Source organism: Heliangelus exortis, chromosome Z, assembly GCF_036169615.1.
Source record: "Heliangelus exortis chromosome Z, bHelExo1.hap1, whole genome shotgun sequence".
Lineage (NCBI taxonomy): Eukaryota > Metazoa > Chordata > Aves > Apodiformes > Trochilidae > Heliangelus > Heliangelus exortis.
The window spans coordinates 50,953,366-50,976,257 of record NC_092454.1 but is presented as its reverse complement, the minus strand read 5'-3'; the positions used below and the strand labels follow the sequence as shown (position 1 = coordinate 50,976,257).

Genomic DNA, 22,892 nt, shown 5'->3' with positions numbered 1-22,892 from the left:
TGTCAAACACATTGTAATACAGCTCATTCTGTATCATTTTTATTAGAAAACCTTAGTAAGGGAGGAAGATGTGGAGAGGGCTTTTATCTGCCATTGGAGGAACGGTGGTGGTGTATGTGCTGCATAGCTCTTCAAAATGAAGAAACTGCAACTAATAGGGCTAAATTTAATGGCTGCGGGAGTGGATGAGAGCCAAAATTAAAAATAGCCTAACACTTAAGAAAGTAATTTTACCACCTCTCTGTGCATCTGAGCATGTTCTAGTTTGGTGCATAAGAATTACCTACTTCCTGCCATTTATTTAGTGAGAGCTCCAAGGGGTGATTCAGACAATGAGAGCTGGGTGTTTGAAATTAGATTATATAAATACCATCCTCAGGGATAAGTGAGCATGGTTGAAACGTATCTGTCACATCCATTCCTCTGTCATGTCTGTTCCTAAAAGAGGAATATAACACTTATTCAATTTAAATTAAAAAACAAACAAACAAGTGAAAACCAAGCTACTTGTATTTTTAAATTTTTCTCAGTTTAATTGGATACATAAGAAAAAGAAAAAAAAAAAAGGAACTATCTTGCTAAAGGAATGAGCTTTCATTTTCTAAAATCCGTTGTTTTCATTCACCTTATTCAAAGTATGGATGACATTGAAAGGTTGATTGTTAATAATTCAACAACTGTAAGCATTGGCTCTGTCATTTAGGTAATATGATACCTAGCACTAAATCAGATTTTGTAAGGTGGTTTTGTAGGAGTGGTTTTACTTTTTATTTCTTTTTCTGTTAAATTATTAACTTTGTAGTATGTTTTAAAGAATACAGTTTTCTGAAATATGTTACTCATTTTAGGATTCTATTCTTAGCACTCAGTGACTTCTTTAGGTCACTGCTAGGCTTTGGTGAAGGAGCAGTTCTTTTATTCCTGGTATTCTACTCAAATAATGAATGTTTTATAGCCTGCATTTTGATGCTGTTGTGTGTGCTCATTTAAATTTGTGAGCAGTGTCTGTGGGGTTTGTTTTATGGTAAGAGCTGGATGTGTATTATTTAGAATCTGCTGGTTTGTGAGTTGTAAGGTCAAACATGCAGTCATATTTTCAAGAGGAAGAATTAAAATTCCAGATCTTATGTAGACAGTTAATACCTCACCTCATGTTTTCTTTACTTCTATTTCCATCAGTGTTTTTGACATTGTTTAGTGTCATAATAGGAAATCTTTCAACAAATTAGTAGGGATAAGCCACAAACTTAACTCTCCCTGGACACCATGAAGGTGTTGTCTTTAACACACCAGAGATCTCTTGCGGTAAATTTTGCCAAATTCAGGTCAGCATTTCCAACTATGACCAGTGTCTTTTTGAATGTTTTCTTTCAAAACTGAGAAGTGACATTAGTAAGAAAAAGAACAGACACCAAGGAAACACTGCAGGTCACAATGCACTATTCTCCAGAAAAAAACACAAGGAAAAAAATAGAGAGGAAGTAGCCACTTCATAGAATTGCTTTTTATTTTTAAATCATCTTTGGAAAGAACTTACTACTTTGAAATTAGAAATGCTGTGCCTTGTTTGGATTGGCAGCCTGCATGCATACTTACCCTTCTTCAGCCACCCATTAAAGAAACAGAAACAGAAAGCCACTAACATCTGAAGTCACCAGGAGAAAATAAAGCCACATAGCTATTGATCCTCTGAGTCTCAAATGAATTTTTTAACAGTCATGACCCTTGAAAAGAGAAGTCTTTTGTGAAAAACAAAGGCAGAGCGAATGTTTTGCAGCACAGCATATTTTTCACAAAGTTTGATCGCTCAAACTTTACTGTCTCCTCTGCGTTAGTTAAGAAGGTTTACATATGAAGTTATTTCCCAACCTAGATAATGTGAACTATTCATGACTGTATCTCCAGCCTGGGATTAATTTTTGAGGAGAAGTCTTCTTCAGGTCCTGGTATTCTGACTATTTGTGAGAAGACTTCCTATGGCAGTCTGTTCTGCAGGTCTGAGTATCACACAGTTCTCACCCACCTTCACACACACTGCTTTGCCTCTTCAAATTACACACCATTCAAAAGTATATGTTCAAAGATAAAGGCTCCATATAGCTGCTTCATTTCAAGTGCAAAACTTCGTCCACTTATTTTCACCAACACAAAATACAACATTTATGCAACCACCTACAAGAATAGACAAATACTAAAGAAATGTTTCCAGATTTCCTCATCAGAAACAGTAAATGGTCTTCTATTTTCTGTCCCTAAATTGTCTCTGTGGTTATAATCTGGATCTATAAAACCGTGCAATAGTCTACACTTGGGTTTCAAGATACCTGTTCCAATTCACACAGAAATAATTTATAAAGGCTATACAGCTTTAGAGAAAGGAAGTTAAGGAGCACTGAAGATTTAAGTATGCTGCAGAACAATCTACAACACTATCTTATTTCAGGTCTTGTGTATTTAATCATCCCAAGGTTCATTTGTTGTCAAATCAATTATTTTGTAAAGTGTGTGTGTGTGTGTGTGTGTGTGTATGTATTTATATACAGAAAATGGATGAACTTGTGTAACTTGCAGTCATTGTAGTCATGGTACAATGCCTCTGTCATGTTCCTTAGAAATACAGGAAATTGAACTGTTGCTCAACAGTTCTGAATTCAGAGTCCACAACTAAAAACCAGCTTAAAAGACCCCTCAAAATGTAAAAGAAAACTTATTTTTGTCTGTTTTGCTGTATTAAAATATAACTCAGAGCTCCAGTAAATTCTCAAGATACAGCCTACTCTTTTAAAGCCCACATAGGCCTTTACCCCAAAGCCACACTTTCTTGAATATTTGTAAATTGTGTTTTTGATGAAGAAACATCTCCAGTTTTTCAGTTGCTCAAGTACTTTAATATCTTCACACAAAATTTTTACAGTGAGGGTGATGAGACACCAGAACATGCAGCTCAGAGAAGCTGTGGATGCCCCATGACTGGGTGGGTTCAGGAACAGACTGGATTGTGCTTTGAGCAGTTTCTTGTAGGGAAAAATGTCTCTTCCCATGACAGAGGGGTTGCACTAGATGTTCTTTAAAGGTCTCTTCCAACACAAACTGTTCTACAATTTAATACAAGATATTAGTTTCCTGCTTTAACTGAGAAGATAGAAGCTGAAATTAAGTCACCCAAAGCAGAAAAACCAGAGCAAATCTAGCAAAACAAACCAAACAAAGCCCAAATTTTTCAGTTAATGTTTCTTTTTCAAATGTAGGCTTTTTGTGTTTCCAAGCCACTTGGCCACTCTACCCTGATCTAGGTATAGTGTCTGCTTGCTTGTTCTTCCACTCTTCTGAAAGATCTCTGTGTTGTGCCTTATCTGTTTGCTTTATTCTAAAATGAAGGATTTACATTGAGTTTTTCAGGCAGCAGGGCCAAACCTGGCAGAGTACATGAGGGGAATGTTTTCTAAAAGATAGGGGGGAAAAAAAAGAACAAAAAAGTCTTAACTGAGTGAATTTTGGTGAAGGTGAAGCTTTCTTGAATGCATCTTTTTGTTTTTGGTTTAGTTTCTTCTCTGACTGATATCAACACATTACTTTCTGTTTTGTCTCAGGTGTAGTGGTGGATCTTGAGATATACGGACTTCTCGTATGAGAAGCTGCACGTGTATGTAGTTAGATAACCACTTCTGAAATCCTATTTATGCTGTGCAGTTTTGGTGTCACTGCCATCTGGAAAGCCCAATGATGAACATACATCTATGATGACAGGCTTAATGACCAGACAGAATGACAAGGTTAATGACCAAACAATTACTATTCTTGAAACAGTCTTTGAACGTACTCTTCTCAAACTACCAAACAGAATATAAATAAACATATCCTCATCCATTAACAATTCACGTTGGGGTTTAAATGGTTGATTTACTTTATGGATTTTTATATGTCTTTTAGTCTTTTCTGTATCAATTCTGTCTTAATTCCTCCTCTTCTAGAAGATGTACACTTTGGAAACTGAAATCAGTCTGGCTAGTACCATCTTCTGCAGATGTTTAAGATTATGAGCTTGTTATTAATTTTATTCCTACTGTAATTTATAAGGATGCTACTAGATGTGAGGTAGGGGACTTGACATTACATCTGACTTGAAATACATCATAGGCATCTGAAGTCATGGAGTGTTTCCACTCTAAGACTTGGTGAGTTGCTAATTGTGGGTTAACGTAAAATGTATAATATGAATTGTTGGATCCAATGGTTTTACCATTTATAAAGTGTGTAGTTGGTGTTAATGAAAACATGGACTTAAAAATCAGCTAATTTTTAGTTCATTAGGTAACTTCTTCCTAGGAGACTGACCATGAAAGTCAGAGCCAATGATAGCTGGCAACAAATCTTTAACCTACAGTTTCCTTTCCTGTTGAAGATATGAGACAGATGAGGTGCTGTGTCAAATTCTGCTTAGATTAAAAGGAAGCAGAGATGGAGCATGAGTTTAGGAGGTGGCTACAGCTCCTATTCCTTTGCCGCCTGTCTGATGCTGTAGTTAAGGCTTCAGAATTAGCAACTGTAATTAACAATTGTACCTTGAGCAGCTGGTACAGGCTGCTCCAGTGGTGATGCAGAAAGGAGGCTTTATAGAACTGTGTGAATGCTTCTGTCCCCTGGAATATTTTTCACTCTCGGGCACATTTGGCTTAGAAACTAAACAAGCTTTGTCTGTTGACTTCTCCAGTTCAGAGCTATGCAGCTCTCTGTGGTGCAAAGAAATCATTGTGACCCTGATGAAGCCATGTGCTGGTCTTAGATTTTATTAATAGGATCCAACCAAATGGATTTGCTCTGCCCACTTCTTAAAATAAGGCATATTAAAAAAATCAGTTTGACAAAGCAGAGAAAAAGCAGTTTAGAAAATTCTGTATTAAAAATGCATAGTATGAGTACCAAGAGTATATTATTTAAAGAATTGTTTCACATTTAAATGCATCCCTTGTAAAAAAATACAGCTTTCATGAAAGTTATGTTTTCTAGAATTTATCTAGAACAGAGCTGACTGACATTCACAAGCTCTGTATCTGTGTATTCATTGGGGGAACATTTTGCATCTCTGGAAGAGATTTAGAACCAGAAGTTCTTACTCTCACATGAAGCAAAACAGCTTGGTTTCAAGTCTAATCCAAAAGATTCATGTTATTTTACTAATATTAACTCCCTGTAATGTGCCATTTTTGTCAGACGAGTTAAGGTTGCTAAAGGTTTCTGCCTTATTTAGAGGTAGGCTTTAGAAGTAAACCCAGGTATGAGGTAGTAATTACTTTGGAGAAAGCTGCGGCCTGTCTCCTCTAGGGGAGAACCATCAAATTCTGCCAGATTCCCATGACATTGAAGTAAAAAAATTATGCCTGAAGCCTTCCATAGTGCTTGATGCATTTCCTTGTAGACAGATACCCAATACTGGTGAGGTGAAGAGCAATCTGATACTTAAACTCTCTATCTTTTAATCATCTAAAAGGTGTCTAAAAGAGGAAGATGGGTTTCATCTGCTAATCCCTCTTCATCAGATCCAGCCTTATATTGTGCCTCCTGCCAACATTATGATCTGGAGTTGTTTCCCAGGGAAGCAACACAATGTTGTGTTCTCTGTCTTGGCTGCCTGTGGAGCTCTCCCTGCTCTTCAGGTTCCTGTCTAAATAGCGTAAGCCCTGGAAGACTAGGGTAAAACTCAAAGATCAAGTAAAAGTCCAAAGCTGTTTTATTGTAAGCCACTTCAGAATGTGTCTGAATGTGCAGTTTCACCTGAACAAGTTGTGTTATTGAACACAATTGTGTCACACTGATCATTTCTGTTGCATTGTTGTAGAATCCCCCTTGCAGCTGAACTTCAATAGCATCGACCTTCTTCCTGCAGACACTCGTAGAGGTAAGGGACAGGCACACATAAACACAGAAGTGGAGTATTTTTTTTGGTCAGAAATATGAAGTACTTAGGAAATTCTAGAAAAAAAAAGGGGAATACAGCTAAATAGAGATAAACATTTCCTGTAGTTTTCTGTCAGCTTTGTGCTTTAGGGAAGTTTTCTGTATCTAAACTATCACATCTTTTGAGTTCCTTTAATATTGCTGGAGGTGCCAGTGACATTTTGTAGTACAGGCAGAAAAGTGGTTTGATCAGGGGACTCTGTTGACATGAGTGTAGTTGCTGTATAGCACTTTTGGGAGATGTAAACAACTGGCAATTTATAAACATCATTAAAGTATTCCACAGTGACACCAAACAGGAATCAGGTTTTGTCTATAGTGAATTTGGTTGGCACCAAATGAATTAGAATTAAGAGTTTGGTGGAGGGAGTTGGTTTTGGTTTTTTGTGGCTTTTTGGTTGGTTGGTTGGTTGTTTTTTTATCAGCTCTTAAGTTGTTTGGCAGATGAATGAAGCTGGAGCTGGATGAAGGTGCTGAAATAAAATGCCCATGATGTTTTCTCAATAATAAAAGCTTATGTGTCATCCATTTGTTGTGATGAACTTTGATTGTTTAGTTATTGCCTTTGCAGATTTTACTCTGTGGCACTCTGGTGTAGGGATGTTCTGTTTTCCTGCCAGGAAACATGAAGGGTATGGCTTAGAAATTAAACTTAGAAGAGTGGAAACCATTCTTGTAGAAGACTATAACTACATAGGAAAAAAAGAAAGAATTTTATTTAAACAAAATGGCTCAGACAAAACAAAACAAAATATCCCCCTAAAAATAATTAACTAAATTATACTAAGTTATTCAGCTCTGTGGCTTGCCAAAGGAAGAAAATGTTTCTTTCCCCTTGCTATAGTGAAAATAGGTATAGAAATAAGATCTGGGTTTGTTGTCTGAAGCCAAATGTTTTTATTGTAGACAATGCGTTCAGATTAAGTTGGTTTAAATTTTAGAGGGATAGCTTAAATTGTTTCCTACATACCTGAAGTGTATTGATCACTGTGCATGACTGCTAGTTACCTGTTCCCTTTATTTAGGAAAAATTGTGAAATTTAAAACTAATGCAGTTGCATGACAATACCAGTAGTGTAGCACCTTCTGTCTACACTCTCCAGAGATTTTAGTATTCTTGTGCAATTCTGCTTTGGCACTTTCAGGATAATTTTTGCTGACCTAATGTTTAGCACAGCAGGAGGCTCAGGGAAGCTTGTTTTTTAACATCCTCACATTGTGGTGCCCTCCCCTTTTTTTTAATCTAGCTGCCTTCTCAAGGAAATTGAATAAGAGCTCACACTATTAGAAGACAAAGGTGCTGAAGCAGCACCCTGGCACACAGGCAGAGCCTTGGGAAAGGATGGGAGTTCAGCATCTGTTCTGCTGTTTGTTAATTCACCACTAGCAAAATTTATGTGCAGCTTGATACTCATGGCATTCCATTTGCATTTGTGAGAGGTTAAATAAGATGAGGTGGGGAGAGATGTGGGGAACCAAGCCTTAAATTCATCTTTGAAAGTGTTGCATCAATTAAGTGTTGAATTGGGAATAATAAAGATAAAAATTTTTGGTTTTCACTTCCAGATAAGTTTTTGAGCCAAATGATATGACCTAGATACTATTTTGAAGAGAGGGTGAAGGATACCTAAAATCACTTAGTCTAGAGTGAGTAAATAAGAACTAGGAATGGTCAGTGAGTAAAGGATGGTGTGTTAAGTTTTTTTCATAAAAACTGGGATTTTTTTATAATAGGGGAAGTAAACTTAAATAAGGATTACTTCCTTTGGATGTTAACCTGTACTTCATAAAAAAGTGTCAGTACTAGGACTTCCCATTTACTGAACTAAATATTTGTTTAATCCATTTAATCTCTTTTTAGTAAATTTGACTCCAGGATCAATATAGTGTAAGAAATGTAGTCTGTCTTGGATTCAGATTTGGTTTAAAGAAGGCAAGTTTAATACACCCAGTCGCTTGAAAAAGCTGGAATGGAAAAAATACCAAACATGAGATGCAGTATCCACTTAGAAGTGTGCCAACTCACTTGCAAGTTGTTCTGTTCAAACCTAGACAGACAATAAATGTTTTGCTGTGATCGTGTAGTTCATGTGATGTACTGTTTGCTCTTCAAAGTTCTTCTGACAGCTCCACAGATGGTTTATCTTCGGCTTTATATTTAGGCTATTGACTTTTAAGTAATGGTATGGCTATCACAGGACATAAATGAATTTTCATTTAATTTTGCATTCTCTCGTATAGCTTCTGTTCCTTTAATGGAATAAAATTATTTTGTTGTCAGCATGTAAACTGACAGATCATCCCCTTTGCTAACTGTGCAAGTAATCCTTGTTGTGGTATTTACTAGGATAAGGAAACTGACAATTGTAATGCAGCAATGAATTGCACCAGTAGTTATTATTTGATATTTTAGGATTACCTAATGCACTATCTGGGTGGAGGCCAAATAGACATAATTCAGAATCTTTATGCAACCACCTAATCCCAGATAAGTATTTTGTAAGGTCATTCTATAGAACATTTTTCTGTTGCAGGTAGTGGAGTTGTGAGGCCCTGCAGCTGTAATGACTGTTCTGCTGAGTTCAGTGTTTGCTGTGAAACTAAGACAGGAACCAGCACTGGGGGGTGTTGAAGAGGCTGATGTGTCCTGTGGTATCACCAACAGAAGGTTCAGCTAAGTTCTAAAATAAGCACTTGCAGATCTTTCACACTCAGCCACTTACAGCAGCTGCTGTCTCCAGCGCAGGCGCAACACGCGCCAGTTCAAGCTGTGGTGGTACCTGGGGGAACAGGCAGAGAGAGGCTTGTGCTGGGGATCTGTGCCCCTTGCCATTTACAGACGTGACAGCAGTGATTCTGGATCCCTCGTGTGTCCATGCAGTGTCCTTGCAGCTTGGCACAGCTGGGTCGAGTCCCAGCAGTAAGACACAGGTACTGTTTAGCGTGGAGTCCTTTTCTGGTTCCACACACCTGTGGTCATTGGAGGGCTGTGTTGCCACCCACCAGAGAGGTATTCTCCTTGCACAAATTGCATTGCATGTCCAGAAGTGCTTTTCAGATGAACGTGGCAGGGTTGCAGATCACACAGAGCTTTGGAAGACTGTAGAGACAAAAGGGTGCTAAATCTGACTGTGTGCAATCTGTGCTCAACATCTGTCCAACCAGCTGGCATGAACCAAGGCATCTCATGGGCAGTGCAAACTCCCTACCCCAGATGGCTTCAGAAGCTCAGGGCTTTTTGTCCCTCTTTTACTGAGTGCTAGAGTTGTGGTGAGTGGGAGGAGAAGTGTTCCTTGTTCTAACTACCACAGTGTTCTTATGGTGAAGCAAGGGAAGAGTCTGAAACTCAGCAAGGTCTACCTGAGAGCACAGTTCTGCAAAATTCCTAAAATCTGGACAGCTGTTCAGTAAACGAGAGCCCAGGTGACAGAGATGTCAGGCATTAGAGCACCCTCTTCTATTACTGACAGAGTGCAGATTGGTTCAATGCACACATGAATTGTTGTTATAGATAGGACTGCTGAAAGAAATACAGGGGTTTGTCTGGCCAGGAGCCTCAGGAAAATTAATCCATACTAATTCAAGTAAATCTGAATTTGAGTTAAACTGCTTGAAATTCTTGTGTGTACAAATGAGTTGCAGAGTTAAGGTGGCTGTAATTCACATCATTTTGGTGTCAGTGTCACTGTGTCATGTTTTCTGACTTGCCAATAACCACATAATCTAATTGCCTTCATAAAGTGATTGTCTTAAGAGCCCGAGTCAGTTTGACTTTCTCTTCAGCCAGATGCCTAGTCATTTAGAAAATGGTATGTGAATTCCTAAATAACCTAGGTTTGTTTTGAAAATGTAGTCTTGTTGGGATATTTGCAGTATTCAGCACCCTAGCAACAGCAAGAAATTATGCTTATTGTTTAATGCACTATGAAAACTCACGTCAATTGTGAAAAATTTGAGATACATTACAGGAGCAAGAATAAACTACTTCCAGTGATACCAATAAGCAATTTAAGAAAAGGAACAAGGACAAATCTTTTCTACTTTTTCAGAGTATGTGATAAAATTTTAGATCTGGAAGGTCTCAGAGGCATGAGAACGAAATGTTTGCAGTGACACTGATGAGTGATTTCAGTACATTTTATAATTTTTCAGAGTGTGTGGTAAATGTTAGGAGTGCAAGCTTTTAATTTTTAGTAAAAAAAAAAAAAGCTAAAAATTAGTTAGCTATGCTTGCTCTTGGAAAGGATTGAAACTTAGAAGACAGAGTTACTGACTTTGGTTTATGCTTTATGGCCTTCCTGAATAGGTAACCTAGTGTCTCTGTAGTATGGAAAATTAAATTATCAACGCAAAAAAAGAGATCTTTTAAAAGAATAAAATCAAAGTAAAAGTTAAATCTCCTCAAATCAATTGGAGATTTTCGTAGTGCTACTGTGATGATTCAGCTTAGATACAAGTCTTTTGCATTGTGATACAGTGTACAAAAGATAGGCATAAAACTGTTCTTAACAGTGTTAAGTTTGGTGAAAAACAGAGTTTGAATATCACGTATGTAAAGATATCCAGCAAATACCATCAGGGAATACAAAAACCTTGGAGACTTCATTGCTTCTTGTGAGAAGAGTGACTCTTCTCTTTGTTTCACACTTTAACTTGGGTCAGAACTGGGATCTAAATTCCTGATTGATACAGACTATAGTGGAAGCACTGAGTTTGTGTTAATACTCAGTCTTCTGCATCCCATGGAGTACCTTTTAGGAGCTGTGCTGTTGGCTGCCGACTCAGTGTTTCACTAAGCAATGAACGCCATCATACTTGGGCATTTTTCCTCTGTCTTTGTTCACTTTTGCAGGAATACCATGCTGGTTTACCCCAGAGAGTATTTCTGCAAAATTTGCCTTCCTTAAAAAGAATTTACTATGTGGTCTGTTCCTCAGCGATAGGCTCTCATATTGAAAGGTGGTCAATGTTGTGATTTCTACATGCCCTGTGATGAATGAAGGCAGTAGTATGGATTTAACAGAATATGGATTTAACTGTTGGATATACATAGGATGTATCCACCAATTTTGAATGCAAAATGGTCTTATATCTAGTGTAAAGATTCTGTAGCATTACTCAGCCTCTTTGGTCATCTCCATCCATCATGTCTGCTGATAAAGCACAGCGCAGGAGATGCCTCAGAGCACTGTAACAGAACTGGAAAGGCAGCTCCTCTGCAGGAGCATGTTGGATGATTAAGAATCTGAGACCATGGTCAAACAGAAAGGCTAAACAAAAATGAAAGATCATATGTGAAACACCTTGAAAGAGAAATCTGTAATAGCTCCATAAGCTTCCCAAGTTTGCAGAAAAAGCTTCTGCATTCCCATCTTCTACCCTGACAATGAAATTGGGAGCATATTTTATCGCTTGAGTTGAGCTCAGACAAAACAGAACAAAGCAAATTAATATATCCTGGATTAGGATAAACCTTCAACATTCCTAGAAAATGATAGACTCTCAGAAAAGTCATGCTCTCACTTGCTGATTTCAGCCATTCAGCCTTTCTCACTTTCTACTAGGTGTGTGTATCTCTATTAGTAATCTAATTTGAATTATGATGTGTTTCAAGGGCCTCTTTCATCTTTTTTGCCATGATCGAATTTGTTATTTAACCAATCTAAAAAGCAGATTCTCAACTATGTTTCCCTGCTTTCGTACTCATCTGACTCCACTGAGATCATGTAGATACTCTCTATCCAAAAGGGAAGAAAAGATCTTTCATCCTTTGTTAATGTTCCTACTTTTCTCCCCAGGGGAACTATCTTCCTTTGCTAAAAATTCTTTTGAATACTCTAATTAAGGATAAGGATCTATTTAAATATTAATTAGTTTTTCATTAACTTCACTCAAAATATTTAACTCAAAGCCATTTCTTGTTAATTATCTCTTGATTATAACTTTGAGAGGATTTACCCTTTTTAAATAAATACCAATTTACCAGAAGGGCTTCTTTTTTTTTCTCTGTCCAGTTATTCACAACTACAATTAAGACAATAACCAGTAACTGTAAAGAGGCAATTTTATTTTGTTTCTGAAGTTTTCTTCTTAGAAAAGGTGTTATTGTAGCTTCCCCTCTTTTGCTGATCTGTAATTATTTAACTATACTATAGATGACTGTGTTACTTAAGCACTGGAGTTCAGTCTTTTGAGATGCTGAATCTACTGGGCCTACACAAGCAGATGGCTTTTGATGAAGACTAAAATAACAGAACAACTCAAAGTTTTTCTTTCTTGCTTCTTCTGGAGTAGTGAGATAGGACCTGATCCACTCTACTGCTTCTTCTTCAGCTCTCCACTCATTACAAGACTCCTAACAAGGTATAAATAAATACATTTAAAAGATTCTTTCTGATTTCAATTTTGCTTTGAGTGTTCAAGAGAGAAGGAGAAATTTCTACCTATTTACCAGGGCAACAGGACAAACTCTAAAGCCATCATGTTTAATTCCTTTCTACAATGAAATAATTTTACACATTTAACAGTTGGGCAAAGAAGATGCCTTTTGAAATCTCTAAGAAGGGGTGAATTCCCAAAATACCTGCTCAAAATTTCTTCTAAATCAGGACATGAGCTTAACTCTCATTCTCAGCATGAATGAGAGGAGGATTGTTGTGAGCTTTTAGGAATACTTTGAGGGATGCTGCATTCATTCTCTAGGCAAGCAGAATCCACATCTCCATCTAATAGAACAAATGATTCCTTTGTAGGCAATAACAGAGATCCCTTGCAGAGATCTCACCCGTCCAGCCTGGGACCTCAGCATTATCTGAAGCTTATTTCCTATTTTATAAGGACATTGTGCAGAATTCCTTCCCAAGTGCACCAGGGATTTTTACGTAAAACCAGACACTATCCTTACAATCACAAAGAAAGGGAACTACACTACTTAAGCTCACTAGAGTGTGTGGATACTGCTGTAACAGAACCAAATAATTCACTTCGCTTCCCTCCTGCTCCGTAGGACTCTCCAGCAATACTGTCAGAAAGGATCACCCCTTGCTGCCAGCACAGATAATGTGTTGCTACCAGCTGGCTGACGTACCTCTCCCACTGACTGGCAATGCTCACTCTACCAGATTCTTGGGCTGCTTCCAAGGCATGCCACTATTTTTAATCTGGGCAGCAGCTACAGGCACTCTGCTCTGTTCCTATTTGTCAAGTCTTGTGGACTTTAGTTACTGTACAAGATGCAAATTTTGGTAGTGAAAGTCCTCTGTTCTCTATTCAGCTCAATTGCTCCTCATTTCTGCTATCCTAAGACTGCACTGCTCACCATACACCTGCATGGAGATCACAGTGACACCTGCAGAAAAGAATTAATGTGCTCTTGAGTAGTGTAGTTCTCTGAAACCATGACTACCCTATAGTAAGAAATCCAGTTTTTACATTAACTAGTTTTATGCATTGGATGCAATATGAAAACACATAAAATATTGATAAAGTAGAATTAACATACATTTTACTTCTATAAATCTGAAATAATGCTTAAGCCATATTTTGTAGTGTTGTTACTGCATACAACTCTGTAAATAGTGAATAAGCAATGCTTATTCATAAAGCAAAAAACATCTCTTGTTTTGAAATGCTTTTGTTTCTTTGTTTCATGAAGGCGTCTTCTCAAAATAACTTTGTTCTGAATGCAGCTCATTAATGTGTGCTCTCCACCCCCCCTGCCTTTGCAAGCCTTCTCCAACTGGCAAAACATGGTGACTGGAGCTTTTCAGATTAATTTTCCTTAAGTGACCTACTTTGCAGAGAAAGATAATCATGCGTTTATAGCCTCTGGCACTCTATTCAGGTCACAGATGGACAGATAGCAAAGCTATTCCTCAGTGACTTACTGGGGTTGTAATTAATCCCTGATGAGAAAGGAGATCGTCCTGATGTTAGCTGGTCAGAATGCCTTGAAGTGTGGAAGAATTCTGACGTTACTTTTCAGGGACTGTCAGGGTTGTATGGTACCAGCCAGCAGTTGTTACAGGGGTGTTTTGTGGTAGTGATTGAATTTCTGGATGCCAGAGATGTTAAATATTTGACTTTGTGTCCTTTATCTTGGCAGCTGAGCACCATGTGGTGTTCTGAGTGTGGACATGTCTGATGTTACACACGTACCAGATACTGTGGCCAGCACCAAGAGTTTGACGTTTTGCTCACTAGCAAGGGCTTATGATCCTTTGAACAGTTGTCATTTTAAAAGTAATTTTCTGTGCAATCAGACCTAAACGTCTGTTATGAAAGCATTATTTTGTGCACCATGATCAGCTGAGTCAATAAAACTTGTGTTTTGCTATTACCCATTGGAGGCCCATTCTCCCTCTTGCACTTGGCACTAATGCAGTGATGTTTGCAAAGCAGCTTGTTCTCCTATTTTCAGATGTTCAGAAGTTTCACAAGGGAAGTGTCCAGGCTTTATTCTCTTTTTAAAAAGTCTTATGGAGATTTTCACACTGAGAAGCCGGTGACAAGGAGGAATGTTAAGGATGTCCTCTTTCCAAATGGCCGTCTTGAAACTTTAGAGTGCCAAGCAGTCAGTCATGTTATTTCTGACAGGTCTGAAGAAATAACTGTTAAAATTATGACATTGCCAGCAAAAGGATGGCTGGCTTTCAAGAAACTAGAATATGTATGCAGGTTGAATTTTTGCACCACAGGACTGGAAACGTGTATGCTTGTGTCCTCTGATGTATACATACAGCTCTGCACTTTGCACTGCAGTGCTAACCTGTTCTGGTAGAAGCTTCAATGTGGTTCATACCACTTTGATCACTTAGGAAGTGTTCATGCTGCACGTGGTTCTGAGAGCAAATAATCTCACTTTAGGAATGATTTGGATTTGGTTTAGATATTTACAACTGTGAAGACAACCTGACAGAGCTGTGTGTGCATTTCCTATGATGGAAATCTAATGCACTGAGGGCAAAATCAATTCCTTTCAGCAAAAAGCCTTTCAAACAGGAATTAAGTAAAAGGTTTCAGAGGGAAAGCATATGTGAAGCCATCCTGTACTTATCCTAAGGGACTGTAGTGCAGCTGTTCCACCATCAAAATTCTGGCAATGGGCTGCAGCAGTTGTTAGGAGCCCTTTGAATTTTCTACATGTGTATTGCAGCTTCTGGCTCTGTGTGTTCCCTCTCCTGGGTGTTAGGCCCAGCATCTTCAGTTCTGAAGGAGAATTCTCACTGTGTCCGAGCCATATGTTTCTGAGCATTTCCTCTGGAAGTGTTGGTAAATTTGAGCTCATGTAGCTCTAAAGGTATAGGCATACAGTGAAGATACTCCTAGCCTAGTTTAAGAACAGCCTGCTGTAGCTGTGCTTTTATCTGATCCTAAAATAATTAATCTAAATCCAAATAAATCCACTTTTAACCAATATCCACAAAACATTTTTTCTTTTTTCTAAAGCGGTGCCAGAATTGATTATGGCCTACTTTAATCAAATTACAATTTTATGAAACAAAAAAATCAGATCTTTGGTTCTGTGTTTCATAGTATGATATCCGTCATATGATTGTGTTTGTGTTGGAGAATGTAAGTTTTGTAAGAAAAAAACAGAAGTCTAAATAATTGAGAAATCATTGTGTATTATCAGATACAAGGTTAGACTAATTTAAATAATGAGTTTTTATTTTATGGAGCCACAATACAGTCTGTAATACAGTAGAATTTACTCATAGAAAAAAAACAGTATGTGCTACAAACAATGTTTATGGCTGCTAAGTAGATTTCTTAGGGTTAAAAAGGATGATATAGAAACAATACTAATGTACTCCTGCTGAAAGCAACCAATTTAAAAATAACCAGTTCCAAAGAAACCTTCTAGCTTTTGAACCAGGTTTTCCATAGCAGCAATATAAAATGCATGCTTTATATTTGATACTGACATGCTGGTAGAGAAGCAATCACTTAAGAGCTCCTGACTATTTTCTTGGCATGGCAGTAGGGACCATGGGCAAAAGTGAAGGTGAAAAACACCATCAATTCCTCTCACATTATTAGGCTGCACTACATGAGTAGTCTGTCTCCTGGGAAGATTATGACTTAAAATATCATTACGGGTAAACAAATATTACACTGAAAATAAAACCAACCAACCTTCTCTTCCCTGTATTCATATTAAAATAGGATATGAAATGATCAAACAGTTCTCATCATGGAACTGAAAGATACAAACCTTTTAATCTGCTGTTACATCAATATAAAATCTTGTGTTTATGTATCTTCTCTAGGGAAAGATGAGTTGCAAGATACATTTTGTAAACATGTATAGGGGTGACACAAACAGTTGTCTGCTAATCTTGACATACCAGGACTACTCAGTTACCTAAATGGCTGGAGCAGGTACTTGGTTTTATAGATCAGAACATCAAGGAGAATTCAAAATAAGATGATGAACATCATTTTTTTTTACTCATTTTTCTTGTTCTGCTGTGCTACTGTCTATGAAAATAAGACATTGTTACAGATATCTGTTCTTCTTTAATGCGTGACTCATTGTTCCCTGACGAAGTAGGGTTACCATTATTTTAGTTTAGCTATTTAATATTTAAAATTTCCAGGGGTGAACTTCTAATTAGTTGAATACATCATGAAATTTTAGAGCCATGTGAAAGAACCTCTATTTCTGAAGGAACTTCTGTTCCTGTTCAAGGGGATGAAGCACCATATTTGGAAGGAGATGCTGGAGTGTGGAAGAATCAGACTTCATGTTTTAGAACTGAATTAGCAATGAATGTTCTTCTGTTGCTGGTTGATTTTGGATACCTAAGGAGCATTTATTGGAGCCAAAATGTTTTTGAAACATGCTTTGCTATGATGGGCTGTGCATACGCATGAAATGGCTCAAAGAAACATGTTGAACAAAATGGTGGCAGAATGTTTTATTGTTCATATGTACAAAGTTCAAATAAACCAATAAACTTACATGCATAATAGTAATAATTTATACTTAAACTAAGCAGTTCAAAATGTATTTCTTATAGTGAATAGTTATCCTATAATAATCCCTCATAATTAATCACAAGTTAATCTACAAGACAATTTTGACCAGATTTACAGATCTTTTCAGTGATGCCTTTAATAGTAAGCCAGTTAGATGCAATGAATTATTTCCAGGTAGGTGTGCATGCACCTCATCTGTCGTGTGAATTAATTAGCTATTTGTTAGCTAACATTAATTAGCTATTTGTTACTAGCACCTTCACCTGTTGTGTCTGAGATGTTTTTCCCAGAGATCAGGTCTGTGGATGGTGGCTGTCTAATTGCCCTGTGTGTGCCTGGAGAGCAACTAAGCTGTAGGCAAGAACTGATCCTCCATAGGCTACTTACTGAACTCCAACATCAGTTTCCTGTTTGCAGTAAAGTAACATTATGATGTTTAGTCTCCTTGCTGATAATGCTAAGGAAGGGCCTATTATGGTATTGAAATTCAAGAGTTTGAATTTGCAAGTATGGATTATATGTAGTATATAATAAAGTATATTTTGGGGTGAGAAGGCTTGCATTAAGACACCTAAGCTGCTGTTACAAAGCAGTATGTTAGCTTCCTAAGAAATCATTTTTTCTTCAATAAAGTAAATTTAAAAAGATTTTCACTCAATGTGTATGTGTTAAAATAGAGAGTAATCATATATATATTCTGGAACTGCACCAAGTTGCTTTTAGAAAGCTGATGTGGATTTCATAATTCTTAACATTTTCTTAAAAAAAAAAAAAACCAAACCATGCAACCCTGTTGAAGTAGGAGGGTAGGGGTTGTTTTCTAATACCTGTATTTTTTATTTTATAGTTTAGATGATTTGGACATTTGGATTCTCATTTGGGCGTTCGGTATTTTTCCATAATTCTATTTTTCTTGGATATTTTGGAAAAAGTTATGACATATTAAGAAAAAAAAAAAGTGAGTAATCTGGGGGGTTTTGACTATTTTCATTCTGTCTTTGCAGTTCGACAATCAGCAAGCATTGGGAGGCAGAACTGGCCACACTCAAGGGTAATAATGCAAAGCTCACAGCAGCCCTGCTGGAGTCCACTGCCAATGTGAAACAATGGAAACAACAACTTGCTGCCTATCAGGAGGAAGCAGAACGTCTTCATAAGCGGGTAAGTTAAGGCAAATGGCCAGGGTCCTTGAAGTGGAAATGCTGGTGGCTGTATTCACTCATTTTCAAGTAAAACAAATAAGTTTATTGCTGCGTCTTTCGGTTAATCATAGAGACAGAAATTATTATTTTTTTAAATCACACAGGATTCCTGAGTAGGGAAGTTCTGCAAAGGGTATTGTTGCAAGAAGAGATAGCTTTTACTCTTTGTTTGACACCATCACATCTGTTTCAGGACTTTTTGCACAGCATTACACTTTATTTCCTCTTGCATTTGAGCCCACAGAAACTTGACATCGAGTCCGTAAATTAAAAGAAACCCTGCTGTAATTTCAACATGTAGCAAAGACAGCTTCCTCTCATCCTTACTCCTGAAGAAAACTGAACCTGGATTCAAGATAGGTACAATTACATATCTGCTTCTGCTTTTCTACAGTAGGAGCTTGGTCCTGTCCCTTTGACTGTACATTTTGCAGAGATAATTTGGCAAACCAGAAATTAGTGCACAGTAAGAGGAATAGCACGTGCAAGGTTGAAGGCTGCATTATGAAAACAACTATACAATATTTTCGTTTTACTTTTCACATGTAACTCTTCATATATTGTATAACACAGTCATCTTTATCCATATGAATTTGCCATCGTAGCTTAGGACACATTTTTGTGCCTAAAGTGAAGGCAAGATTAGCACAGGTATGGATGGAAGATGTCTGACTAAGCTGTATTACTTGTATTAGTATTAGTTAACTTAGAAAAATGTTATGGAGATGTACGTAGTTAGGAAAATAAAATCAAATCCTTCTTTGCATGAAAACAAGTTGCATGAGTATGCTAACAGGAAGGGAACAATCAAGTAGCAAATAGGGCAGACCTTTTAACTTGGTTTTGTGTACTGTACTCACCTATATGAAATAAGGAATGGCAGTTACAGGTAGGCAAACCCTGGAAACTCCAAAGAGTTCTTTCAGACCTGCTTTGGACCTGTCCAGCTGGAGGCTATAGTCCTAAGAAGAAGGCTCATATTCATCTGAGAAGGGAGGAATTCAGCCTGGAGACATGAAAAAGTAGCTAGAATTCTCTTAAGCTTGAGAAACATGGGGAAATGGCAGGTTGTTGAGGCTGTCCTATACATAAGCTGACCTGCAGACAAGCATCCCAGCCAAATGTTTTGATAGAGAAGAACAACAATTTCCAATGGACTGTAACTGTGCCATAAATGGCTGGATGAAATTCATGAAGCGTAATTATAACTGGTGTTTCTTTGCAAAGTGCTTCCAGTTCAAGAAATTGGCAGTTGCTGACAAAACTGCTTTGCTTCAGGAGGTTTCCAGTCAGGCACAAGCTTGTCATACGTGCTTGTACAGAGGGAGACTTTTGCTTTGTCTGCCATTTTATTTAGGCTTCTCCTTTGGAAGGATGGGAGTTTCAACCTGTGCTCCAGGTTTGTGGAGCTGCTGATGAAACTATTTAAATTAAAACCTTGTATTAATATTACTATAATGCAGACATTCAGATGGATGTGACCACCAGATGGGCTTTACAGTGAAGAACTCATTACTATAAAGTAGGTATCATGAGGTAGCATTTTTCCCAATAAATTGTATTAGCTGCTTTTGTTGCAAAGCTGAGACAATACAGTCCTTACCTAGGATAGAAAAGAGACACAGCAACAGCAGTTGCATTTGCTATGGGCAGACCCAACAAGGCAAGACAGGCAAACATCCCTTTTTCTTCATATTACTTCCAGTCTTAGTAAAATCTTACATAAAATCTGGTATTGGAAAAAAACTATTAATGAATATAGGAATTTTTAGCTTATGAGTTTGCTTTTATATGATACCACAGTTAAAGAAATAGTAAACAGGTTTTTGTAGCTACATTCAATAATAACTAATGATTTTTCATAATCTTTGCCCACTTAATTTCCTAAAATTATTTGATATTTCCAAGGGAACACAGTATCTTGTAACATGGGATGACCTACACTATGTTTGTTTGATCACTATCAACATGCCTTTATTAAATGCTTCTGTAATCTGTGACCTCATGGCTTGGTGACAACTCACACAGAATACAGGGACATCTGTAATACACAGCAGTAAGTTTTGCTGTAAGTTTCAGCAAAAGAATGCAGATCATGTGAAAAAAAAATCTGTTACCTAAATGGGGAAATAAAAGACCTCTTCTAAGTTGCATGCTGGAGGCTAATCATTCAAATTGAAATACTGCCCCATTTCAACAAGAACCTGTAAGTCAGATGCTTCTCTCTTATGCAGACTGAAAATGTGCCATTGAAATGGTAGACCACTGAAATGGTAGATATAAGACTATTGGTTATGGTACCTCTGGTAGTGAGCGGTATTAAGTCACTGTATTGCATCATTTTTCTGTTCAGTTTAACCATTAAGCTCAGTATAAACACATAGCTACAGCTGATCCAAAAAATGTTCTTTGAACTGGAATTCATCTCACCTGAGGTCATGTAGAAGTAATATATCAAATCTAAGATGGTAATCTTTTTTTCTTATAATTCTTGGAGAGATCGAACATGAAGAGTAAGGGTCCCAAACTTAGGAAAACTAAGGAGCTGACTTGAATTCACTTCTGTAAATGCTTAATTTTCTCTGTAAGATACCAGTCCAGGTAGTCCCATAGACATAATTCTGGTCAGATGAAATGAGCTCCATCCTTAGCTCAGAGAATCACAGAGTAATTGAGCATGGAGCGCATCTTTGGAGGTTATCTGGTCCAATTCCACACTGAAATCAGGGCTAGCTTTGAAGTTAGATCCAGCTCCAGGACTTATTGAGGTTACTCAGGGCTGTGAACCAAGTTTCAAGAAACAGAGATCCCACAGTCTCTTTAAGCAGCCTCTTCCAATGTTTGACCACACTTGTCAAAATATTTTTCCTAATAATGTATATAATTCAAATTTGCTATGCTGCAACTCACATCTGTGGCCAGTTCAGGAATGGGCTTCATCTGAAAGAAAAAGTGAGAAAAAAGTGAGAGAAGCTGAGTATACCGCAGTTTTAGAAATACTCATAGAAAAATAGTTTTCAAGGAGAAAGTAAAATTTAGAAATTAGCTTGAATGTTCAGATGTAATGTAGATGGTTTTTTATTTAGAGAAGTTGGCTGTCACAGCATCTTTCCCACTGGAAAGGAATATGTGTAGATATGTATGCAATGGGAGGGTTATGCTCACTTACAAGGTCATATTCTTGTATAAAAGCCTTCAAAATGAATGGTGCTGCTGACATTAGCTGTTCTATTTAGTTCCATTTAATAAAAAATTATGTGGTTTATATATATATAATGTAAGTGCAGTATTCAGTCCTTATGTAGTTTACATTTATTTAAAAGTTTTTGTGCCTGAGTCATCTGTCTGCAAGCTACATCAGACTCATACCCTCTGTCAAGTGTGGTGTGTGGGGGTAAGTAATGCATACTGATTAGCAAACTTTGCATTATTATTTCAATCTTCTTTATATAAATAGCCTTATAATAGCCTTATTTACATAAATGATTTCCTCTTTATATTAAAAAAATAAATACTGCTAATACTCTCTTGCCATTTGACTTCTTATGATATCTTTTTCCACCATGTTTGAACTTTGTCGTGTTGTATTTATAAACATCCTTTGTTTTACATTCTACCATTCTTGTATCTTACATTTTTTTTTAAATTCACTGTGGTAAACTGAGTCTTTCATTGTGTACAGTATTTGTTGTAAAGTTTGATTTTTAGGTTGTTTTAATTTGTCTTAAGCCCAACATGTTTTGTTCTATAATTGTTTTCAAATTTGACTTCAAGTAGTTTTTCTCTGTATCACTTTACATTTTTGAAAAGTGTATTTGAAAGTGTATTCTGTATTTGAAATTACAGAAACAAAGCTAAAAAGCCCCTTAGGTTTATATTGTCTTTTAAAAAATTAATTTAATTTATTGCTTGCCATTTCTGATTAAGTCTAAGATATCTAATTTATCAGTTCTGTTTTTCATATTGGCTACACTTTTTTGCTCAGGCCTTTTTCTTGGTTCTTCTATTTTTATTCTGCATTGGTAATGCCTAGAGCTGAAATGAAACAGAATGCAGATCCAGTGTGGCTGTGTGCAAAGTTATCAGTAAATTGAAGTCCTGTGCTCTCTTCTGATATATTGTGAACTTAAATAAGAAATACTGTACTTTGATATTTTGTCAAACATTATATTTTTCAGAAGTCTGCTAAATGAGTATTCTTTCCCTTCTAAATACAAAAAGATAGTAAATCTGGGAAGATGTGATGCTCAGTCAAGAGCTGCAGCCTTCTCTCCTCTAATCTGCTCAGAAGCAACTAAATATCAAGGATTTCCCTTAATTGGTGCTAGGGAGCACTCCTACACACCTTGTCTACCTTTTCAAAATCAAAAGGGATTAATGAGTTAAGAACAGCTCAGTAGCAGAAAGAAAAACCCTCAATTGAGCTAGTTCAGACCAGCAGAATAACACTGGTACTGACATTAATCCTGATAACACAAAAAGGAAAGAATTGAATGGTGATACGAGTTATGGAAAGTAACCCAAAGTTATGCCTTTGCCATGTTAAAAATGAAAATTATTAATTTTTTTTTCCTTGCATGATAACTGCTAAAGTAAATCACAGTATGACACTGGTACAGCACAGAGGAATAACACCAGTGCACAATAATAAGAGCCGCAGTCTGTGAAGATTTTTCATCTTCAGGAAATGAAACCTAAGATAAAAAGTGATGAAGGGAAGTGATCAAGTCCTTGGGAATTTCTGAAAGAACA

General features: G+C 37.1%; 1 protein-coding gene across 2 annotated transcripts in view; it reads left to right on the top strand.

Moving 5' to 3' along the window:
* The window catches only part of HOMER1 (homer scaffold protein 1), a 96,621-nt gene that overhangs the window by 50,844 nt on the left and 22,885 nt on the right, over positions 1-22,892 (top strand). For both annotated transcript variants that reach the window (XM_071730534.1, XM_071730533.1), the window contains exon 6: positions 17,943-18,099. In XM_071730534.1, the coding sequence (XP_071586635.1) occupies positions 17,943-18,099 (157 nt within the window). The remainder of the gene's footprint in view (positions 1-17,942; positions 18,100-22,892) is intronic.